The 18083-nt window shown below is 40.5% G+C and overlaps 1 protein-coding gene across 1 annotated transcript; it reads left to right on the top strand.

Moving 5' to 3' along the window:
* The first annotated feature begins 1081 nt into the window (after positions 1-1081).
* Positions 1082-7632, top strand: LOC149088815 (uncharacterized). The gene is made up of 4 exons (XM_089252377.1): positions 1082-1110; positions 2239-2378; positions 5215-5320; positions 7419-7632. Exons 1-4 carry the CDS (start codon positions 1082-1084, stop codon positions 7630-7632), a joined length of 489 nt encoding a protein of 162 aa, XP_089108503.1.
* The last annotated feature ends 10451 nt before the right edge of the window (positions 7633-18083 follow it).

Below are 18083 nucleotides of genomic sequence, written 5' to 3'. Positions count from 1 at the left end.
TTAAAAACCCATGTGTTAAGAAATTATTAAGAATTATCCCTTAATGGAAAATAAAAAAATTCCGTTTTCCAATATTTGTTTATTTTATGGAATTTATTTTTTCAAATCTGATACTCCCTAAATATTTCACATAAAAATGAGTGAAATTCATTGAAAAAATGAAGGAAAGTTTTCATCAACTTGATCGAATTGAGTCAAATTTCGTTACAGCAACATCCTAGCTTCTGCGAAAACGCGCCAAATGTAATAGCGCAGAACCTGTTCTTTCCCCGACAATACTGCTCATCTTTTCTTCACGTTCGACAAGTTTTATGAATAGCGTGCGCGGTCTATTTATATCTTAAGTCTATGGTCGTCACAGTGGTGGTCGGCTAAGTTGGTTTTCTGTGGTTCCCAACTTCAAAGTGCGAATGCGAGCCGATCTCCCCGTCAAAATGTCTCGCCACAGAGAGCAACAGCCCTACAACGCTACAGATGTTCAACCGTACACTTCACTCACAATTTGAAATATAGATGACAGCACCAATTCACGCACAACACCATATACGCACTCAGACTCTTAGGTACACGCACTCACACTTCCGGCACAACTCAGTCAGTAGTAAATTGCCCATGGCGGTAGACCGGAGTTGTGCTCGGTTTGCATGTTTGAAAAAAAGGAAAGGACTCGAGGTCCATGATAACAATAATCGAATGATAACCATGTCCGAAAAAAGTCCCGTTCGCTAGTACGGTCACCATACATCCCGTTTGACACATAATTGGTTGTGAAAATATTCAATTGTTCCATTTTTTACATTACATTCTAAAACGGTACCTCTTTTCTCCTTCAAGCTAAAATTTTGCATTTTTGTTAATCACCAATTGTGAGGCGTTAGAATGGAGCTGTCTAATGTGTATCACAAATATTATGTAGAATATATTTCACAGATCCCTTGAGAAAGTCTCTCCGGAAAAGAAATTTGAATCGGGTCAACCCAATGAAACTGATCCAGAACTGAAGGAAAGGGAAAAACTTTTTTTTGGGCTAACATTTGCCTTCACTAGCGTAAGGCCATTGCGAAAGCACCTCCACACGAAAATGGTAATGGTGACATTAAGAACGGAAATGTTGGTCAACGAGGAAGGGGGGGGGGGGGGGTTGAGAGAACGTCATCTAGCTTCCTACATAGTCTTGCAGCCTGATAACGATAACTTACAAAAGAAAAAAAATTAAGTTTGGTTAAATTGTAGTTTTAGAATTTGCAATTCGATGAAAAAAATTTGATAGCAATATTCTAAATCCCGATAACAAAAAACGAAATTTTTTTCCATGTACATAGCTACCAAGTCTCCCGAATTTGCCGGGAGTGTCCGAATTTTAGCTTCATCTCTCGACCTCCCAGAAAGTTCTTGAATCTCCCGAATTTTTACGAAAATCACAAAGAATCCCTAATTGTCCGTAAAAATTCCCTACTTCATTTAAAAAGAATCCCCGCTCATGAAACAATCCCTAAGAAATTTCTTGTGGGACAAAAAGTCTTTTGCCTCTGTTCTTTTTCTCCTTTATATTTATTTCCCATATATATATATATATATTTATATATATATATATTTATATTTATATATATATATATATATATTATATATATATATACTCTGTATATATTTTTAAAATCACCATTGAAGTATTGGCATGTAATTTCGCTTGTTTTTTTTGCGTAGGGATTTTATTCCCAAAGATAACTTGGGAAATGTGTGTAATTTCCATGTGTGTAAAATCCCTATTTTATTTGACTTCAATTTTTGAGTAGGGATTTTATTCCCTACGCTTTAACTTTTATGTGCGGAAAATTCCTATTTTATATGAAGAAATCCTTTTTGTATTTATTAGGGAGTGGTTTTAGTATAAAATGCGGGTGCACGCGAAAATCTCCCTAATTTTCATTTTCAAAAGTTGGCAGCTATGCATGTATTAACTCTAATGCCGTTCCTTGCAAAAGTGATAACAATACCAAATGATAACATTATCCGAGATTCTAATAAGCCGTGTCGATTGTACCAGAAAAGTTACTGTATATGTTGAGTTGTTCGATTAAAACTTCTTGTAAGTCCAAAAGTCTTAGTTTTTCCCTTCAAAAAATTCACTTTGAGTTGAGGGGGGGGGGGCTGTATGTAAACTTTTGTGACTAACTGTATTTTAGAATCTCGTACTTGTAATTTTTTTGTTTAAAATGACTTATTTAATTTTTTTTGTAGCACTGTCGCAACGCACCGAGATGATTTCCAGAAAATCGACACCGCTTGCAAGAACACTATGAAAAACGTGACGTTGGTAGTGAAGGCATTAGGAGATACTTACGGGGCATTCTGCGATGAGAAAGGCGCTCTGGCGATAAGTGAGTCCTAAATGAAAAAAAAAAGAAATTGCTTTTTCTCCTAGAAAAAAACGTCCTGATTTCGCTTGGGCAAGTAAGATAGTCGCTCAAAGCGCCATAATGAAGCCCCCCCCCCCACACTTTCGCTCCACGAAACTGAAACATATATTCACTACTACTACTACTAAACCACACATGTACCTCGTCCATATTCCTCTGCGGAACTTCTAACGAATTGGTACATGCGGGAATGTGCGTGTACGTGTAGTGAAACCTGACGTAAACTTTGTTTCTGTGTAATGCTTATTATGTGTAGTGCTGCCATCTGCCACCAGTTTTTCTAACTAGAAGTGAGGTGTAATAATTGAATAATTAACCGTTGTAGGCCTGTTGCTCTCTGTGGCGAGACTGTGTGTGAAAGTCTCGCCACAGAGACTGACATTCACTGACTAATGAAAGGGCCTTCCCTAATGATTGATTGATTTGCAAAGGGCCCATCAGATAAAAGTCGAGCCGCTGAGTGAATAAAGTGGTATTATATCCTGGGAATTGTATTTTCTACCAAAATGCAGCATTGATATGAACACGTTTGACAGGGCCGTCTTGAGAGCATCATGGGTCCCGAGCAAAGTGATTTTTCCGAGGCCGCTACTGACTAGAAATGCCTGCTTACCCATTCACATACTTACCGTAAACTGGAGGGACTTGAGTACAGATTTTGGACATTTTTTTTGTGTTATTTCCCTTATGAAACAACATTTTTACTAAAAGTTGCACCACTAGAGAGAGAGAAAGAGAAATTAGATTTTACTTATATGTTTTCCCGTAACAATAATTGTTTTGTAATTTATTGTAATGGAGAAAAATGAATTCTATATGAATGAAGTAGTACCATCGTCATTCCGTCTTCCGAGCACCTTTGTTCGAACCCCACCAATGCCACAATGGTGATCGGCTGAAGTTGATTTTCTGTGGTTCCTAACTCCGTGGCGCGAATGAGGGCCGATATCCCCGTCGAAAAAGTCTCGCTACAGAGAGCAACAAGCCTAAAACGATACAAATAATCAATCATTACATTTCTCTCATAGTACCAAAAATAGATGGCAGCACTATAACAGGCATTGCACAGAAACAAACTTGACGTTAGCTTCATAACACGCATTCGTTGGAAATTCCATAGAAGAATATGTGGTGTAAGTGTGGTTCAGTAGTTGTTGTAGTCACCTCACCTGAAAGAGTGTTACTACTCTATTGCAGTGTGCGTTGCCAATCTTTGTCAGGGACGTCGCGGCGAGCTGGAGATATTGATTTGTGTTTATACGTTGAAGTGGTTCTTTTATAAGTGAAAATGTCTACTACTGTATATATACTATTCTGGGAAGAAGCAGATGCAGCAGGAATTGAGTAAAGGAGCCGCCCGCGGGTGGCAAAAGTTTGAGAACCACTGACTGCTTGCTCTATTCCCTTGGTATTTCGCTTTTCGAAGCGTATGTTTCCATCTCCTGTACCAACTGGAAATAATTATGGAGAAATAAACAAATGCATAAATTTTTTGTTTTTATCACAAAATATAAATACAGGAAATTATTATTTTATCTCTGCCATTTAACTCCCCGTTTGCTGTACCTCTTACACATACATTTACGGAATTTCTAACGAATCTGTGCATGTAGGAACGTGTGGTGTGTGCCCCGAACCTAATTATAATTCTTTTGTGTCTACAATGTGTCGGCCCAGTCGAAGACGACTGTTTCGGTGTTATTCTTTAAATGTGTCAAATTAATTAAACATTTCATCTGATCTGTGTAATTTCTGTACGATCTGAAGCCTAACAGTTTCTTAAGTGTTCGTGACATCTATAACTGGACAGAAAAGTCATCTGGTCTCCGGCGGTACACGAACCCAGGCCCTCTTGCATTCCGGCCAAGCATGCTACCATCTACTCCACCGGATGCACGACACTGCCTTCTTTATTTCACGCACTGTGGCGTTAGATGCTGAAGTAATTGCATTAGTGATTAACTTCAGCAAATAGCCTCCCAAGTGAGACGGTAGAGATAGAGATAGACGAGATGACTTTTCTTTCCGAGTTCATCTCGGCATAAAATCCAGAAAGTGTTGTTACGAAAATAATGTCATCTCTTTTCTACCTGTACGCATTTTGTTGTGAACCCCTCGAAATTGTGACAAATTTGGCACGTTTGGCGATGGGTCCAATAGATTGGCGATATAATATCTCTAAAAGCACTGAGCTATAGAGAAACTTTGCCGTAGCTTTCCTTATAGCACAGTGACTAAAGCAAGGATTACACTTAAAAAGTTTTATAAAAGATCTTTTAAAAACTAAAAAAAGCAACCAATAACCGTATTTGTTACATTACCGCGAATGTGACTGAAACGCTTATTGGTTGCATTTTTCAACTTTTATGAAAGGATTTTTATAAAACGTTTATAGTGTAATCCGAGCCTCTTTTAGAGACCTTTCTAGAAACTTCGAGATTTTTCTCCGTCCATACGTAAGCGCCACTTTTCTAGAACTATTAATAGACTTGTAAAATTTTGAGACGCGCGAGATCTCTCATTCACAGATCGTTCCTGTCAGCGTTTTTTCGTTAAAATTGCTGATTGTAGTTGTTTCTGTAAATAAATCTGTGAAGTCCTGCAAATTGTTTCATCCTCTGTACATTTCAAGCACTTGTGTGAGATCCGGAACAATATCTATTTCATTAATACAGTTGCCGTTACGGAAAGGTTTTCGCATTTGATGCGGTATTAGTTTTCGGGGCGTCAACCATTTTCTAATTCTCAACACATTCTTTTATTTAAACGATGATGATGTGTTGTTTCCCTTTTACAGAGATGAACAACGTCTATTCTTGCTACCAAAATCACTCCATGAATGTGTCTGAAATATGCATCCAGACTTCACAGAAGAACGACACCGATGTACAGGAACGGTGCAAGTAAGTGTGATGTGTTCTTATAATAACATGGGAGAGGGGGGGGGGGTGTTTCGAAGATGAACGACAGAAACTATCAGAGTGCATGAATATAAAATTCGCGTGTCATTAACAGACACATGTTTAGGTCATGTAGAAACATGTAGATTGGCGATAGTGGCCCAAGGGTAGGTATCATTAAAATGTTAAATGTAGCCTCGCACTGTGTCAACAGGTTGTAGGCATCTGTTACGCAGCTTCTTTCTTTCTAACCGAGCACAACTCAGGTCTATCACAATGGGCAATTTAGTGATTTGTGCTAGAAGTGCGAGTGTATGTACCTAATAGTCTCTGAATGCGTGTGTAGTGTGCTGTTTCTGATTTTTCAGTACTGCCATCTATAGATGGCAGTACTGAATTCCAGAAGCAAGGGCATGGGGGGGGGGGAACTTGGGGGGTCTGCCCCCCCCCCCCGATGTGAGAAAATGACAAAAAAAAAAGGGGAAAAGATGGCCAAATCTACTATTCTATCACTTTGGTCCCCCTCCCCCCCGAAATGAAAGTGGTTCCCCGAACGAAATTTCTGGCTACGCCCCTGTTCAGAAGTGAAGTAAGTGTAATGATTAAAAATTTGGACCGTTTGTGGGCCTGTTGCTCTCTGTGGAGAGACTTTTTAATGGGGATGAGAATCGGCTCGCATTCACGCTTCGAAGTTGGGAACCGCTGAAAACCAACTTTAGCCGGGCACCAGTGAGGTTCGAACCCGGGACCTCGCAATGTGAGTGTGTCTCTATGACCACTCCTATTATGAACCATGTGCAGAGATACGCCCACCCCTAACATCAAACCTGTGTACGGGTAACAATGCACATATCTATATGTGTGATTGAATGCATTGGCTTCATCATCACCGTGCGCCCCTCAAACATTTCAAAATACATCTTCGCCTATGAGCGCTTCATTTCCCGTCAATTGGCAACTTTTCAGAGATTAATGTTGTAATTAGCAGCTTTGTTCATCGTTGGCATCACCTTTTTTCAGCGAAAATTAGTAATTGTCCGTGTTTCCCCGTATTTGTGATCGCCGGTTCCCGTTTGTCTTCCAGGGAAATATGGTCAGCCTAGTACTTATATAGTAGTACTTATATAGTTTGAGGTCCAGAACGAAATACTCCAGCACTTGCTTCCAAGTCTTCCACAGAGAGCAACAGGCCTACAACGGTACAATTATTCAACCATCGCACTTCACTCATAGTTAGAAAAAATCATGACAGTCTGGCAGCACTACACATAACAAGCATTTAAAACAGGAACACAAACTTCACGTTCAGGCACGTATTAAAAAAATAATAGTAATAAAAGACGTGCAAAATGGTGTTGCCCAGATAAACCACAAGTATTGAATAATCTGTATACCATTCAATTGGTACTTCATTTACATGACATTTACATTTCATACATTCAGTTCGTACGTTACTGATGCAAATATGGTCGGTCTTGACTCATCGTAGTTTTTCTGAAAAGCTGTACGGCTGCGCGACCTGTATAGTTTCAAGTAGTAAAAAATATTTCTTTGATGAAGGGTTTGATGCCATGTAGCTTTCAAGGATGTGATTAATTAGAGAGAGAGAGAGAGAGAGATGCGAGTTTTATTTTCCCTTTTTTATAAATATCAGATGGCAGCAGCTGTTTAAAAATCTATTTCATTTTTCCGATGCTTTGCATTCTGTCGATAGATGGCACCAAAAGTCCTAATGGTTTTTTCTTCTATTCAAGGAGCAAAAAGAATTTGTATAATAAGATCATGACACGGTTCCGAATTGTCAATATTCCGCATAAAAAATGCCCATATTTGGCGAGAGATGTCCCGTTCTCATCTTATGGAAATCTAGTCACCAAATGTATCTGCTCTTCACAGAGTGGATAAAGATTAGAGACAGCGGGCTGCGGGTTTTTTTTTTATCGTGAATAACATTTAATGTGACATAGCTCAGGGTATATCCATAGTTACTCCAAGTGTTTGATCAAAGGGTTCTCGTGTTATATTAAGAAAACTCTAATCAAGACATAATGTTGATAAGAGTTAGGAAATTTAATGTAGACGCTGTCCGAATATTTTCCAGGCATATAGAGGCCATCATCGATTGCGGTCCCAAAGAAATCGAAAAGTTTTGCGGTAAAGACGCCAAAGACATCTCCGACGAAATGGTCAAAATCTGGTCGGATTTCTACATGGACCAGTGCGATAACGCAGCAGCTTTTGTTTCGGCCCGTGGTCTCCTGGTGCTGATTTGCGCCGCTTTTTGGACTTGGTTCTTCAAGTCTGATTTCACCTGAATCTTATTTTTGTGTGTATTATTATTGCACGTCCTTCTAGCTTGAAGTTTTGAGAATGTTCTTTTCTCTTCTAGAATATGCGTAAAATGTTGTTTGTTCATTTTCTAGTTTTCTTAAGAGAACATTGTTTTAATTCTCTTGAAATGTGTGTGTGTTATTTCTTCCCTTAGTTTTCTAAAGAACATGTGAGTGGAATTTTCTTAAAATGTTATTTTCTAATCTTCTTAAGAATAAAAGCTGCGCGTTTCTTTGCCAAGACTGCGTGTATATTGAATTAATTCCATTACAAAGAGGAAGACACACACATTAATGTTTAATATTACCGCACAATGGATGAAGTCTAAAAACATGACCCTTTCCCTCATGGTAATGTGCTTATATTCCCCGTGGGACAGAGCCTGGGCCGTCTTAAGAGCAACATGGGCCCCCGGGCCAAGTGGTTTTTCCGACGCTCTACTGGCAAATTCTAGAAAATTTCAACCAGATCTCACTTTTGTGAGGCTCCTTTTCTCTCGAGGCGCCCGGGTGGGTCCATGCGTTAAGACGGCAATGCTTGGGCCATGTCTGGCTCCACAGTTCAAATAGGTTTAAGCTGTCAACAATGTTACAGCTGAGAAAATTGATGTCTCATTGGCAGGGTGGTTGGACATCCCGCTTTAAAAGCCGTATCGCGATGTCCTAACCTGTTGATGGGCGAATTTCGACCCGCTAAGAGGTTCTATCCAACCCGCAGCAGATTCAAAATAACAGAAATTTCAATTTCAGTGTTTTGTAAAACTTCATTTAAGGGGAATCCCCCTTTTTTTGCATGAGTAAATATAGTTGTGAGAATATGAATAGAAATCGATTTGAAAACTTCTGCATACGTAAAAATGGAACACGTATTCAATAAATATGCATAAAGTTGTTAAAATGTACTTGTATTTATTTTTTTAATAGTCGTAAAGGATAGTCGTCAAAGGAAACCCATTGTCTCTCATTTGCAATGAAACCGTCGCAGTCTTCAAAGTATACAAAACACATTCTGCCACTCCATTTTTAAGCATAAATGTTCAACCCCCCCCCCCTCCCCTTCTTCAGCCGGCACGCCGGGAAAGAGAGACCATCGTGCTGGGAAATACCCATATTTTCCGTCATGCCGGGAAATTCGAGTCACAGATTCCGGAAAATTCTTGAATGCTGTCTTTATTTTAAAAATCCATTGAATTCGCCAAACGCATATTGTGATCCCTTATTAAACCTCGCTTTTCCTGGCATGCCGAGAACGAACCAGACCCCAACATTGAAAAAGCCGATGTTTCTTAAGTTTTATGGCATGCCGGCTAATGTGGTGCTAAGGCGGGCCTGTACTATACTGTATTTCCTCCGTCGCATCAGCTGGCATGCCATAAAACTCGAGGGACACAGCTTTTTTTTGAATATTGGGGTCCGGGTTTTCGTTCCTGTCATGCCGGGGAAAAGCGAGGTTTAATAAAGATCACAATATGCGTTTGGCCAATTCAGTGGAATTTCAAAATAACCGAATTTTCCAGAATCTGAGACTCGAATTTCCCGGCATGACGGCTACTGATGGGAAATACTGTAATTGGAACTTTATGCGTAGAAATGAAGTGGAGGAATGAATTTTTTTTAAAACACTGAAATTCAAAATTTCCATACTACTACTATTTTGAAACCTACGGTGGGCCGCATAGAACCTTTGCCACATCTGGCGCGCGGGCCGTAGTTTGCCCATCACTATCCTAGTCGATATCTGAGTTTCCCGGGACAAGATAAAGAGCAATAAATATATACAGGGTGTTCTGTTAATAGACCGACAAACTCAGAGGGCTGTTTAGTAGGCATCAAGAAGAACAAAAATTGCAATAGGACATTGGTGTCGCAAACCACGTTGAGAAGGTAAAAAATGCATGCAGATTATTATGTCATGCTGGAATGACAAAAAAAAACAATAATTACAAAAAGATTATTTGATTAATTATTACAAGATTTATTGGAAGTGGCGGCCGCTGATATCATTGCACAGTCTACAACGACGTAGAAACGATTCCCGAACTCGCTCGAAAATACCAGGTATGCTTTTTGATGTCTGCCGCAGTGACGACAACCCGCATTATGAGATCCTCCGGTGTGTCCGCAGACGTCACAAACGAGTGATTTAAGGTGACCCCATACTAAAAAGACACGGATTGAGACCACCACCTTTCGTCTTCTTTGGACGGACTCGGAGTCTACATGCGTTTTTCGCGATTTCCATCGCGATCAAAATTCATCGCGCTAAATTCAAAACCTGCGTGTTTTTCGTAATTTCCACTCTCTCAATGTGGTTTGCGACACCATGTTCCAATGCAATTTTTGTTCCCCTTCATGCCTACTAACAACCCTCTGAGTTTGTCGGTCCATTAACAGAACACCCTGTATATGTAACATTAGGCCTATTTGGTAAAAAACTAAAGAAAATTGGTGACATTTGGGGGTAAGAACTAGTGACGTTAGACACAAATCGGTAATAGCTGGCGACATTCGGCGAAAATTCGTGCCATTTGATAAGAATTAGAGAACAGGCAGAAATCAGTGAAAATTGGTACCAGTCGTGAATTCCGTCTGAAACCGGTGCTTTATCCACGCTGGCTGAATGCCGGTTAATGTAAATTCAATTATTGCGAATAACACTTTTGTAGAGACAGAAAATTCAGCGAAACTTCTCGAAGAAAAAAAAACTGGTCCTTTGAGAGGTGGCCTCAATCACTATTAGCCGCTTCAAACTGCCGGAACATTTTTAATGGAATAGGCTTTCTTCTGATTCTCGGCAGGTGCGAGGAAAATCGTTTCATTGAGAAATCAACTTTACAAAATATCCAGGCTTGTGCTATAATAAGAGACGAGATATCTCGTCAGTGCTTGAAAGGTTAACGGAGGCGAGATATGGAACAATGCTCTATCAAGGGCCACCTAAATGTGTGAAAGGCTTTTTTTCTCTTCACCATCCGAATTCCTTGTTATTTTGGATGAGATAAATTCCAATGGCAAGGGTAAAAGTCCAATAAACGTTTTTTTCCGTCTGTAATCATTATCGTTATTTTTGGGACAGATTTTGCGTGATAATCACCTCAATGGTGACATAATGCCATTAAAAAAAACAATGAACTTATCATGTAGCTATAATTGAAGCAGAAACACATAAACTGATTACTTACGATTGTTCCGTGAGATGCAGAGCTCGATATCGCGTTTCGGTAACAACCACGATAGGGTTGCCGCATCTGCAGATTCGGAAAATGATACGCCTGATTCAATGCAATATCTGAATTGCCGAGTTCGTGAGAATCATGAAATACTTATATCTATCTCATGGGTGCCGAAAGATTTCTTCTCGAGGGGCCGTATTTCGGCCCGGTTTGCTTTTGTGGGTCCGTATCAAATTACTTCTTCGTGGGCCCAATAGCCAAAAAAGGCAATTTTGTTAACCCAATTTGCATTTTCCGGGCATTGAATTTGATACTCACTTCCTAAATCCGAGAGCTTGACTCACAGATGCATCGTATCAACATTTATTGATAACGAAGCTGGTTTTTACGCACCACTACTATGTTGACTCCGGCACGTTTACCGAAGAAAATGGTCAAACAGGGTTTACTAATCGGCTCTCATTTGAAGAAGCTTCTCTGCAGAGACCAGGCAGACCTGAGGTAGTCCCTCCACAGAGAACAACGATATAATAGTTCAATCATTACACTTCACTCATAGTTACAAAAATCGGTTGCAGATGGCAGCACTACGTATAACGAGCATTTCACAGGAACAAACTTGACGTTATGCTCACTACACGTACACACACAAGTACTACACATTCCAACGTGTACCAATTCGTTGAAAGTTCCACAAAGGAATATGGACGCGGTACATGTGTGGTTTAGTAGACTTTCTGAGGTAGAGGCCGCATTCTTTCAGGGTCGAATCCGAACTGCACAGCGAACCTCACACTTTTTGGGACCGAGTGACGTGTTGGTAAGATGCTCGTCTGCCCCCGTGAAGGTTACCGTCAGGTCGCAGCTTCGAACCGAGGAAAGAATATAGATAACAAGATATTTTCTCCCCTAACGAGCTTGAAGTGGCCACTGGTAGATGGCGCCTTAATTTCCAACCATTGAAGTATGGCGATATGTCTGGAGTTGGTGTTTGGTGAAGAAAGCTGACCTTCAACACGATACTTGCATAACATGCAAAAATACAGGTATTTCTCTCTGTGTCAGGGTTTTCAAACTATGCGTCGCTGGGCTCTGGCCATCACCTGCTAGTTATTGTATCTGTATTGTATTGTATGCCCTGGTGTGACGCCAACCTTTGTCAGAGGCGCCTCAAAGCGGCGGCTCGACAAAGGCTTTCCGAAAAGATTATTTTCGAAGGCCTATGTGTTCAACTACTTTAAATGGGTGGAAGCCTTCCTCACCAACCGCAATCGGTTTGTCTCCTTCAAGGGCCAGAACTCCCCATTTTCCCAGGTTAAGTCGCACGCCTTAGGGTTCGGTCCTCTCCCCATTATTATTTTTGATTTATATAAACGATCTTCCTAATTCCATCAATTAGCATATCGGACTCTTTGCATACGATTGCATTATCCACCAAACAGTGCACAACGAATCCCGACCAAGCATCTCTCCAAAATAACCTCAACATTGTATCGGAATGGTGCTCGTCCTGGCAATTATCCCTTAACTCTTCAAAAACAGTCTTTGTGAAAATTACTCACAAAAGACTTCCCCTCGATTCTTCTTACACTATCAATAACTCTACAATCACCGAAGTTTCTAATTATAAATATCTGGGAGTAATTATTTCTGCCGATCTCCATTGGAATCTCCATGTTGATTACGTCTTTCATAAGTGTGTCTCCAAAAACTCTTCTTTCTTCGTCGGAACCTCAAAAACTCCACCCGTCACCTCAGACATCTCTGCTTCCAAACCTACATCCTTCCTGTACTCTCATATGTCTATGAAATCTGGAATTCCCCATACATAGACAAACTAGAATCTATTCAAAATAAATCCGCCCGCTTCATTTTAACCTCCTTTTTTTTAATAATAATAATAATATCTTTATTGTGCAAATAAAGCCCGCAATGCAAAAAAGCTATTACAAAAAAGGAACGCTTGGTTGGACAACACAGACGAACACCTAGATGCAGAATACAATATATTGTATTCCGCTTGATAAAAAAAATACATAGAGCAGAGAAGGACAAAAAAACACACACACGAAAATGAATACGAGATGCACCCCATTGATGTTTCTCATTTCGTGGCAAGTTTAGTGTGATTGTAACTTAATTAAGATTACATAAAAAAGAACTGAAATAACGAATTCCTTCCATCTCGTAAAATATTGGGTAAACCATATAATGATAATGACTGAGAGCCAAAAACTGTGAGACGTTCGCCAGCGAAATGACTGCAGTTTGCAATGACGTGTACGAAATCAATTACCCCACGATAATCACCCCATTGACAGCGAATAGAAAAACGATTTAGGCCCCCTCTAACAGAATTACAACAGAATTATTTATTTTTACAGTAAAACATTGCAGACGCTGCTAGTCCGTTAAACTGAGTGTGCAATCCTTTCCCTGAGATACTTCTGACAAGTTCAGTGCTGTAAATCACCCCTCTTGCTACATCTTCCTTCAACTTACCCTCCCTTTCACCCCCCCCCCCCGTGGTTTCGGTCGCAAACACTACGGTTTTTGTTTCAGTCGCAAATGTCCCGGTCGCGCCGTCTTATTTGCGACCGAGAATTCTCCTAAAGGCTGGATTTTGTCAGCCCATCCTTCGTCTTTAGCTCGTCCTCCATTATGAAGGTTACCATCAAGGTCCATGGGTTCGAATCCGGGCATAGAACATTCGAAGCAAGATCTTTACCTACCGAGCCTAGGGTGACCATCGATAGATGGAGCCTTCATTTCCCACCCAACTCCACTGGTTGGAAATTGCCGTATGGCGATATATGACCGGAGTTGGTGTGCGGTGTAGTAGCGCATTCTTCTGGAGGCCATGGTCGAAAATGATTTATACGAGCAGTGTTCGGCTTCAGCTTGATGCACGGAACTGATTATTAAAAAAAGGCTGGAGTTTTCGATCCCTTCTGCGCATAGGCGGAAATAGACCTGGAAGTCTGGGGGGGGCACGATGATGATGATGTCAATTTATATATGCCTATATACATTAGATCAGTCGACTCCACCTTTGACGCTGGGCCCTCCCCCTCGTATCTCCGCCCCATGCTTCTGCGGAATAAAAAATATATTTTTTATATTAAAATAATGTGTCGTAAGTTCTCGAGCAGCCGGGCCGTCTTTAGAGCATCACGGGCTTTCCCGGGCCAAGTGATTTTTCTGAGGCTCTACCACGTAAATTCTGGAAAATTTCAACCAGATCTTATTTTTGTGAATATAATGCGACAATGCCTTAAGACGACACTGCCGAACAGCCGGTGTTTACGCAACTAAAACACTGCGATGACGACGTTATGAACAGTCATTAGCAAAACCAGTCATTTCCCAGATGGTGTTGAACTTTGCGACAGAAGGCTTTATCGATAAATCACAGTGTTACGGTATTTTTCGCCCATAGGCACGAATATTTACGAAGGCTTTCTTGGGAAAGGGGTCCTTATTTTATCCTCTCGTCCTCCCATCGCCCCGTTATACCCATTCGTAGCCCCCCCCCCCCAATCGTGCCTGTAGCTGTTATCGCCCCTTTGAATAGTCCCATCGCCCACTTTGGGAAACACTGTGCTAAATGGTTCTAATTTTGAACATATTTTGATGCATTAATTTACAAACATTTCCGTTGTGTTCCGTTCTGTAGTTGTATCACGAGTATCTGATAAACCGTGCTCGGTTTTAGCTTCCCATTGATTACAACCCAACGGTCCTTCTGGACCGTTCTCTAATCACTGGTTTTTAGTGATAGCTATATAGTTCTAGCCTAGACAAAATCTAGTGTTCGACTAAAATTCCTATTCACAAAAATAAATTTATTTCGTATGAACAAAAAATATAGTAAAAGCTGTTCGGGGAACGATACGAAATGTTGGGAAATGGTTAGTGACGCTTTTCAATGCGTACATATTTCGTGTGAGTCTTTTTCAATTTTTTAGACTTTTCGATGTACACCAAGTCCTGATTAACAGATGTGACGGAAGACAGCGATTCTTCGTGTAGATCGAAAGTATCTTGGACGATCAACTCGGATGCGATGATCCCTGATTTTATCTCGGACGCGATGATGGCTGATTTCTGCTCGGAGGTGACGACGATGGACTTCTCAGTGTGAAGCGAAATTTCCTGAAATGTGATGCGTCGAGCCTCGGAGACTGGCCTCAACGGGCTTCCAAGTGTAGATATTTCCGCTGCACAGTCCTCCGTCGAAACTTGAGCACTTGTGACTTTCATCATCGAACTTCCAGAAAATGAGAAGTGAGAAAGGGTTTCCGTCGAATGGGTAGTCACCTCATACTTCCATGTAGTCGTCTGAACTCCTGCGTAATCGGTGCTGAATGTATTTTAGGGCTCCAGTTCCATCATACGTGACTTCTTTTGTGGTGGTTCCATACTATCCTTTGCGAGTATGGGGGTGGCCTCCTCCGTAGAGATATTCCTTTTCATCTTGGCTGACTTCAGAATTTTCAAACCTATACAATTTTAAACTTGTAATTTTAGGAATTTCGGAAGTAATTTTAGGTGCCAAAAAACTAGAGACAAATCTGATCGATGACTGAATATTTTTTTAGAATTACAAATGATTATATTAAATATTAGCTCGAGATCATACGACGATCACGAGCAAATCGTCGCGCGAAAAATTTGCTTCGAAAAAAAAATGTAGTTTAACGAATGTAGTTTTAACACAGTGACCGGTGCAATTAAACCGGGCGCCAAATGATAAGGGGCACCGAAACACGTTAGATATACATTACTAGAAAAATATCTTTAAGGTACATATTTAAAAAAATAACTTTATAAAATATACATGAAAAATGACCGAGATGAGAAAAAAAATTGTACGTTTGAGTGTATATGATATTACGGTTATTTTTCGAAAAGAAAAGAATCGATGGGCAGTGCACCTATATACGTACAGTACATAGAGATTTTGGTCAGCTGATGAAATATAGAAATGTTACGGTAAATGCGTTGAATCCGTAAAGCATATCGGTAATGCATAATCACCAATCGTCTCGGTAAGTTTGATAAATTTCGCAAGATATTTATCACTTTTACCGGAGATTATGTATAATCCTTTTAGATCCTGTATGGACAAACGTGCGGGTTGCTTTTTTTCACTTTAGATATTATTTTTTCAACCTCAGGGATGTTCAGCCAAAGTTAAGTTCAAGAATCTTACAGCAAGATGAAGTGATTGCAATAAGTCTGAAATAGAGGGGATTGGTAAGAGGCCCAGATTTGTGAATTGAAATGATTTTGTTTATTTTCCAATCAGAAGGTAGAATGGAGGAATTTAGAGAAACACTGGAAATAATCAAAAGATAGTCAGTGGATTTCTTCTGCACAGTATTTGAGAATGTAGTTAGGGATTCCATCCGGGCCCAAAAAAGCGAGATTGGAGCTTTTTCAGTAATTTTACGATGCCCTCCCTAGATTGGGTTAGAATTGTGAATGGAGTCAGTGAATGAATATTGTGGGGGGGGGGGGGGGGTAGGATCCAATGAGAAAACTGAGCAGAATGCTAAATTGAACTCAGTGGCGATATCCGCAGGAGAAAAGACGTCTTTAGTTGAAGTTTCGAGAGATGGGGGTGGGGGGGGGGGCAGCTGATTTGGGACAAAGGAAGTTCCAAAACTTAGAGGGATTGGATTTGAGATAATTTAGTGAAGAGTGAGAAAGATATTTAGTTTTTTGAAAAGAAATGAGGTCTTTAAGGTTTTGGGTGCAGGCAGAAATTGCGGATTTAAGTCAGTCGGATTTGTTTACTTTGTATTTGAGAGCGGTACGGGGAATGTTTCTCTTTAAATGGATGATATCTCTATTGATCCATGGGTCGTAAATGTACTTAGATGAGACGTTCTTACTGGGAACTTTAGCTAAGAATTTCAGGATTGTCGATTTGAAAGGGGCCCACAAGATATGAATGTTGTTGGAGGAGGAAAGAGTGATAAGAAATCGGAGAAGTGGGAACGAAGACAATTTCGCAGGGGGGGGGGGTAGTTTGCCTTATTAAAATTTGGTTTGGTGGCAAGTTTGTAGGGGGGCACAGATTGCTGAAGGGAAAAATCAATGAAGAGGATTTTGTGGTCCGAGCAACCGCCTCGAAGATGGAGGTGTCAAGAACTGGGATCCGATTGGAGGTGGCAATGCCACCCAGAATTGAACTGGAATGAAATATAATTCGAGTTGGTTCTAAGACAGATTGGATAAGATTGAATTTAAGGGAAATGTCAAGGACTTTATTATTAATTCGGTGATTGACGGAGGTAGAATGCATATTTATACAATCAATGCCTGGGAGTAGTCTATAAGGTTTTCGCGGCCATCATTTGATACAAATTGTCTTCGAACCCGAAAAAACAATTTGTATCAAATGCCTGGGAGGTTCCAATCTCCAGTGAGAATTAGGGAATATGTGGGGGAGAATTTTTCATTATAGCCATTAAATAAATAAACCTTTGGTATGGGGAGCCGCGGATAACCGTTGATTGTGGTAAGAGAGCACCGTGACGAGGGAGGGGGGGGTTTGAGAACCCGTGCTCCAGGTCACTTTTTTGACCGATGAATGATTTGATCACTCACACGGTTGCAAACGTTTTAGGTCGCTCTCTCACCTGGTCCCACGTTCTCTACGCAGAGGTAGATTTATGGTTCTACTGCTTTTCGGTGGATTTTGCCCCCCCCCCCTGTTCGGTTTTGACTAATTAACCCCTTATTCACCCACTCATTAAAACTTGCCACCTTGGGATATACCCCCTACCTGCTACTCAAAAAAATGGCTCCTCTCCATCGGGACGCGTAACGTCACGCTGACGCGTCACATCACACCAACCCCTCAAAAAATACCAATGTAGATAATTTTCTCCTCCAGCCCTCGTCATTCTTCTTTTTTCCTTTCGATCATATCTAATAAATGGATTTTATCGTCAGTTCAAAACAAAGTGAAAAGAAAAAGATAATGTCAATCTCCAACGAGCCCAGCTTGCCTTGCGGTACCCGCCACCACATCCCAATAAGTTAAACACGGGGCAGGAGAGAGCGAGGGATACCTTTACTAGATCAGTGATAAACTGCTGTGAGAGGACAAAGGTTTTTTCCAAAAAAACGCACCTGATCGATTCCATTCTTCCCACCAAGAGCAAATATGTATTCGTATATACGCACACATGTTGTGCTCGCCGAAGTCACCATTTTGCAATACACATACAAGATAAGATAACATTAAAA

This window comes from Pholcus phalangioides, unplaced genomic scaffold, assembly GCF_987345545.1.
Source record: "Pholcus phalangioides strain wild (caught in Gottingen) unplaced genomic scaffold, Ppha-v1.0 ptg000003l_1, whole genome shotgun sequence".
NCBI classification, from domain to species: domain Eukaryota; kingdom Metazoa; phylum Arthropoda; class Arachnida; order Araneae; family Pholcidae; genus Pholcus; species Pholcus phalangioides.
Note: the sequence above shows the minus strand (reverse complement) of the source record. Positions and strands in the feature narration are given on the sequence as shown.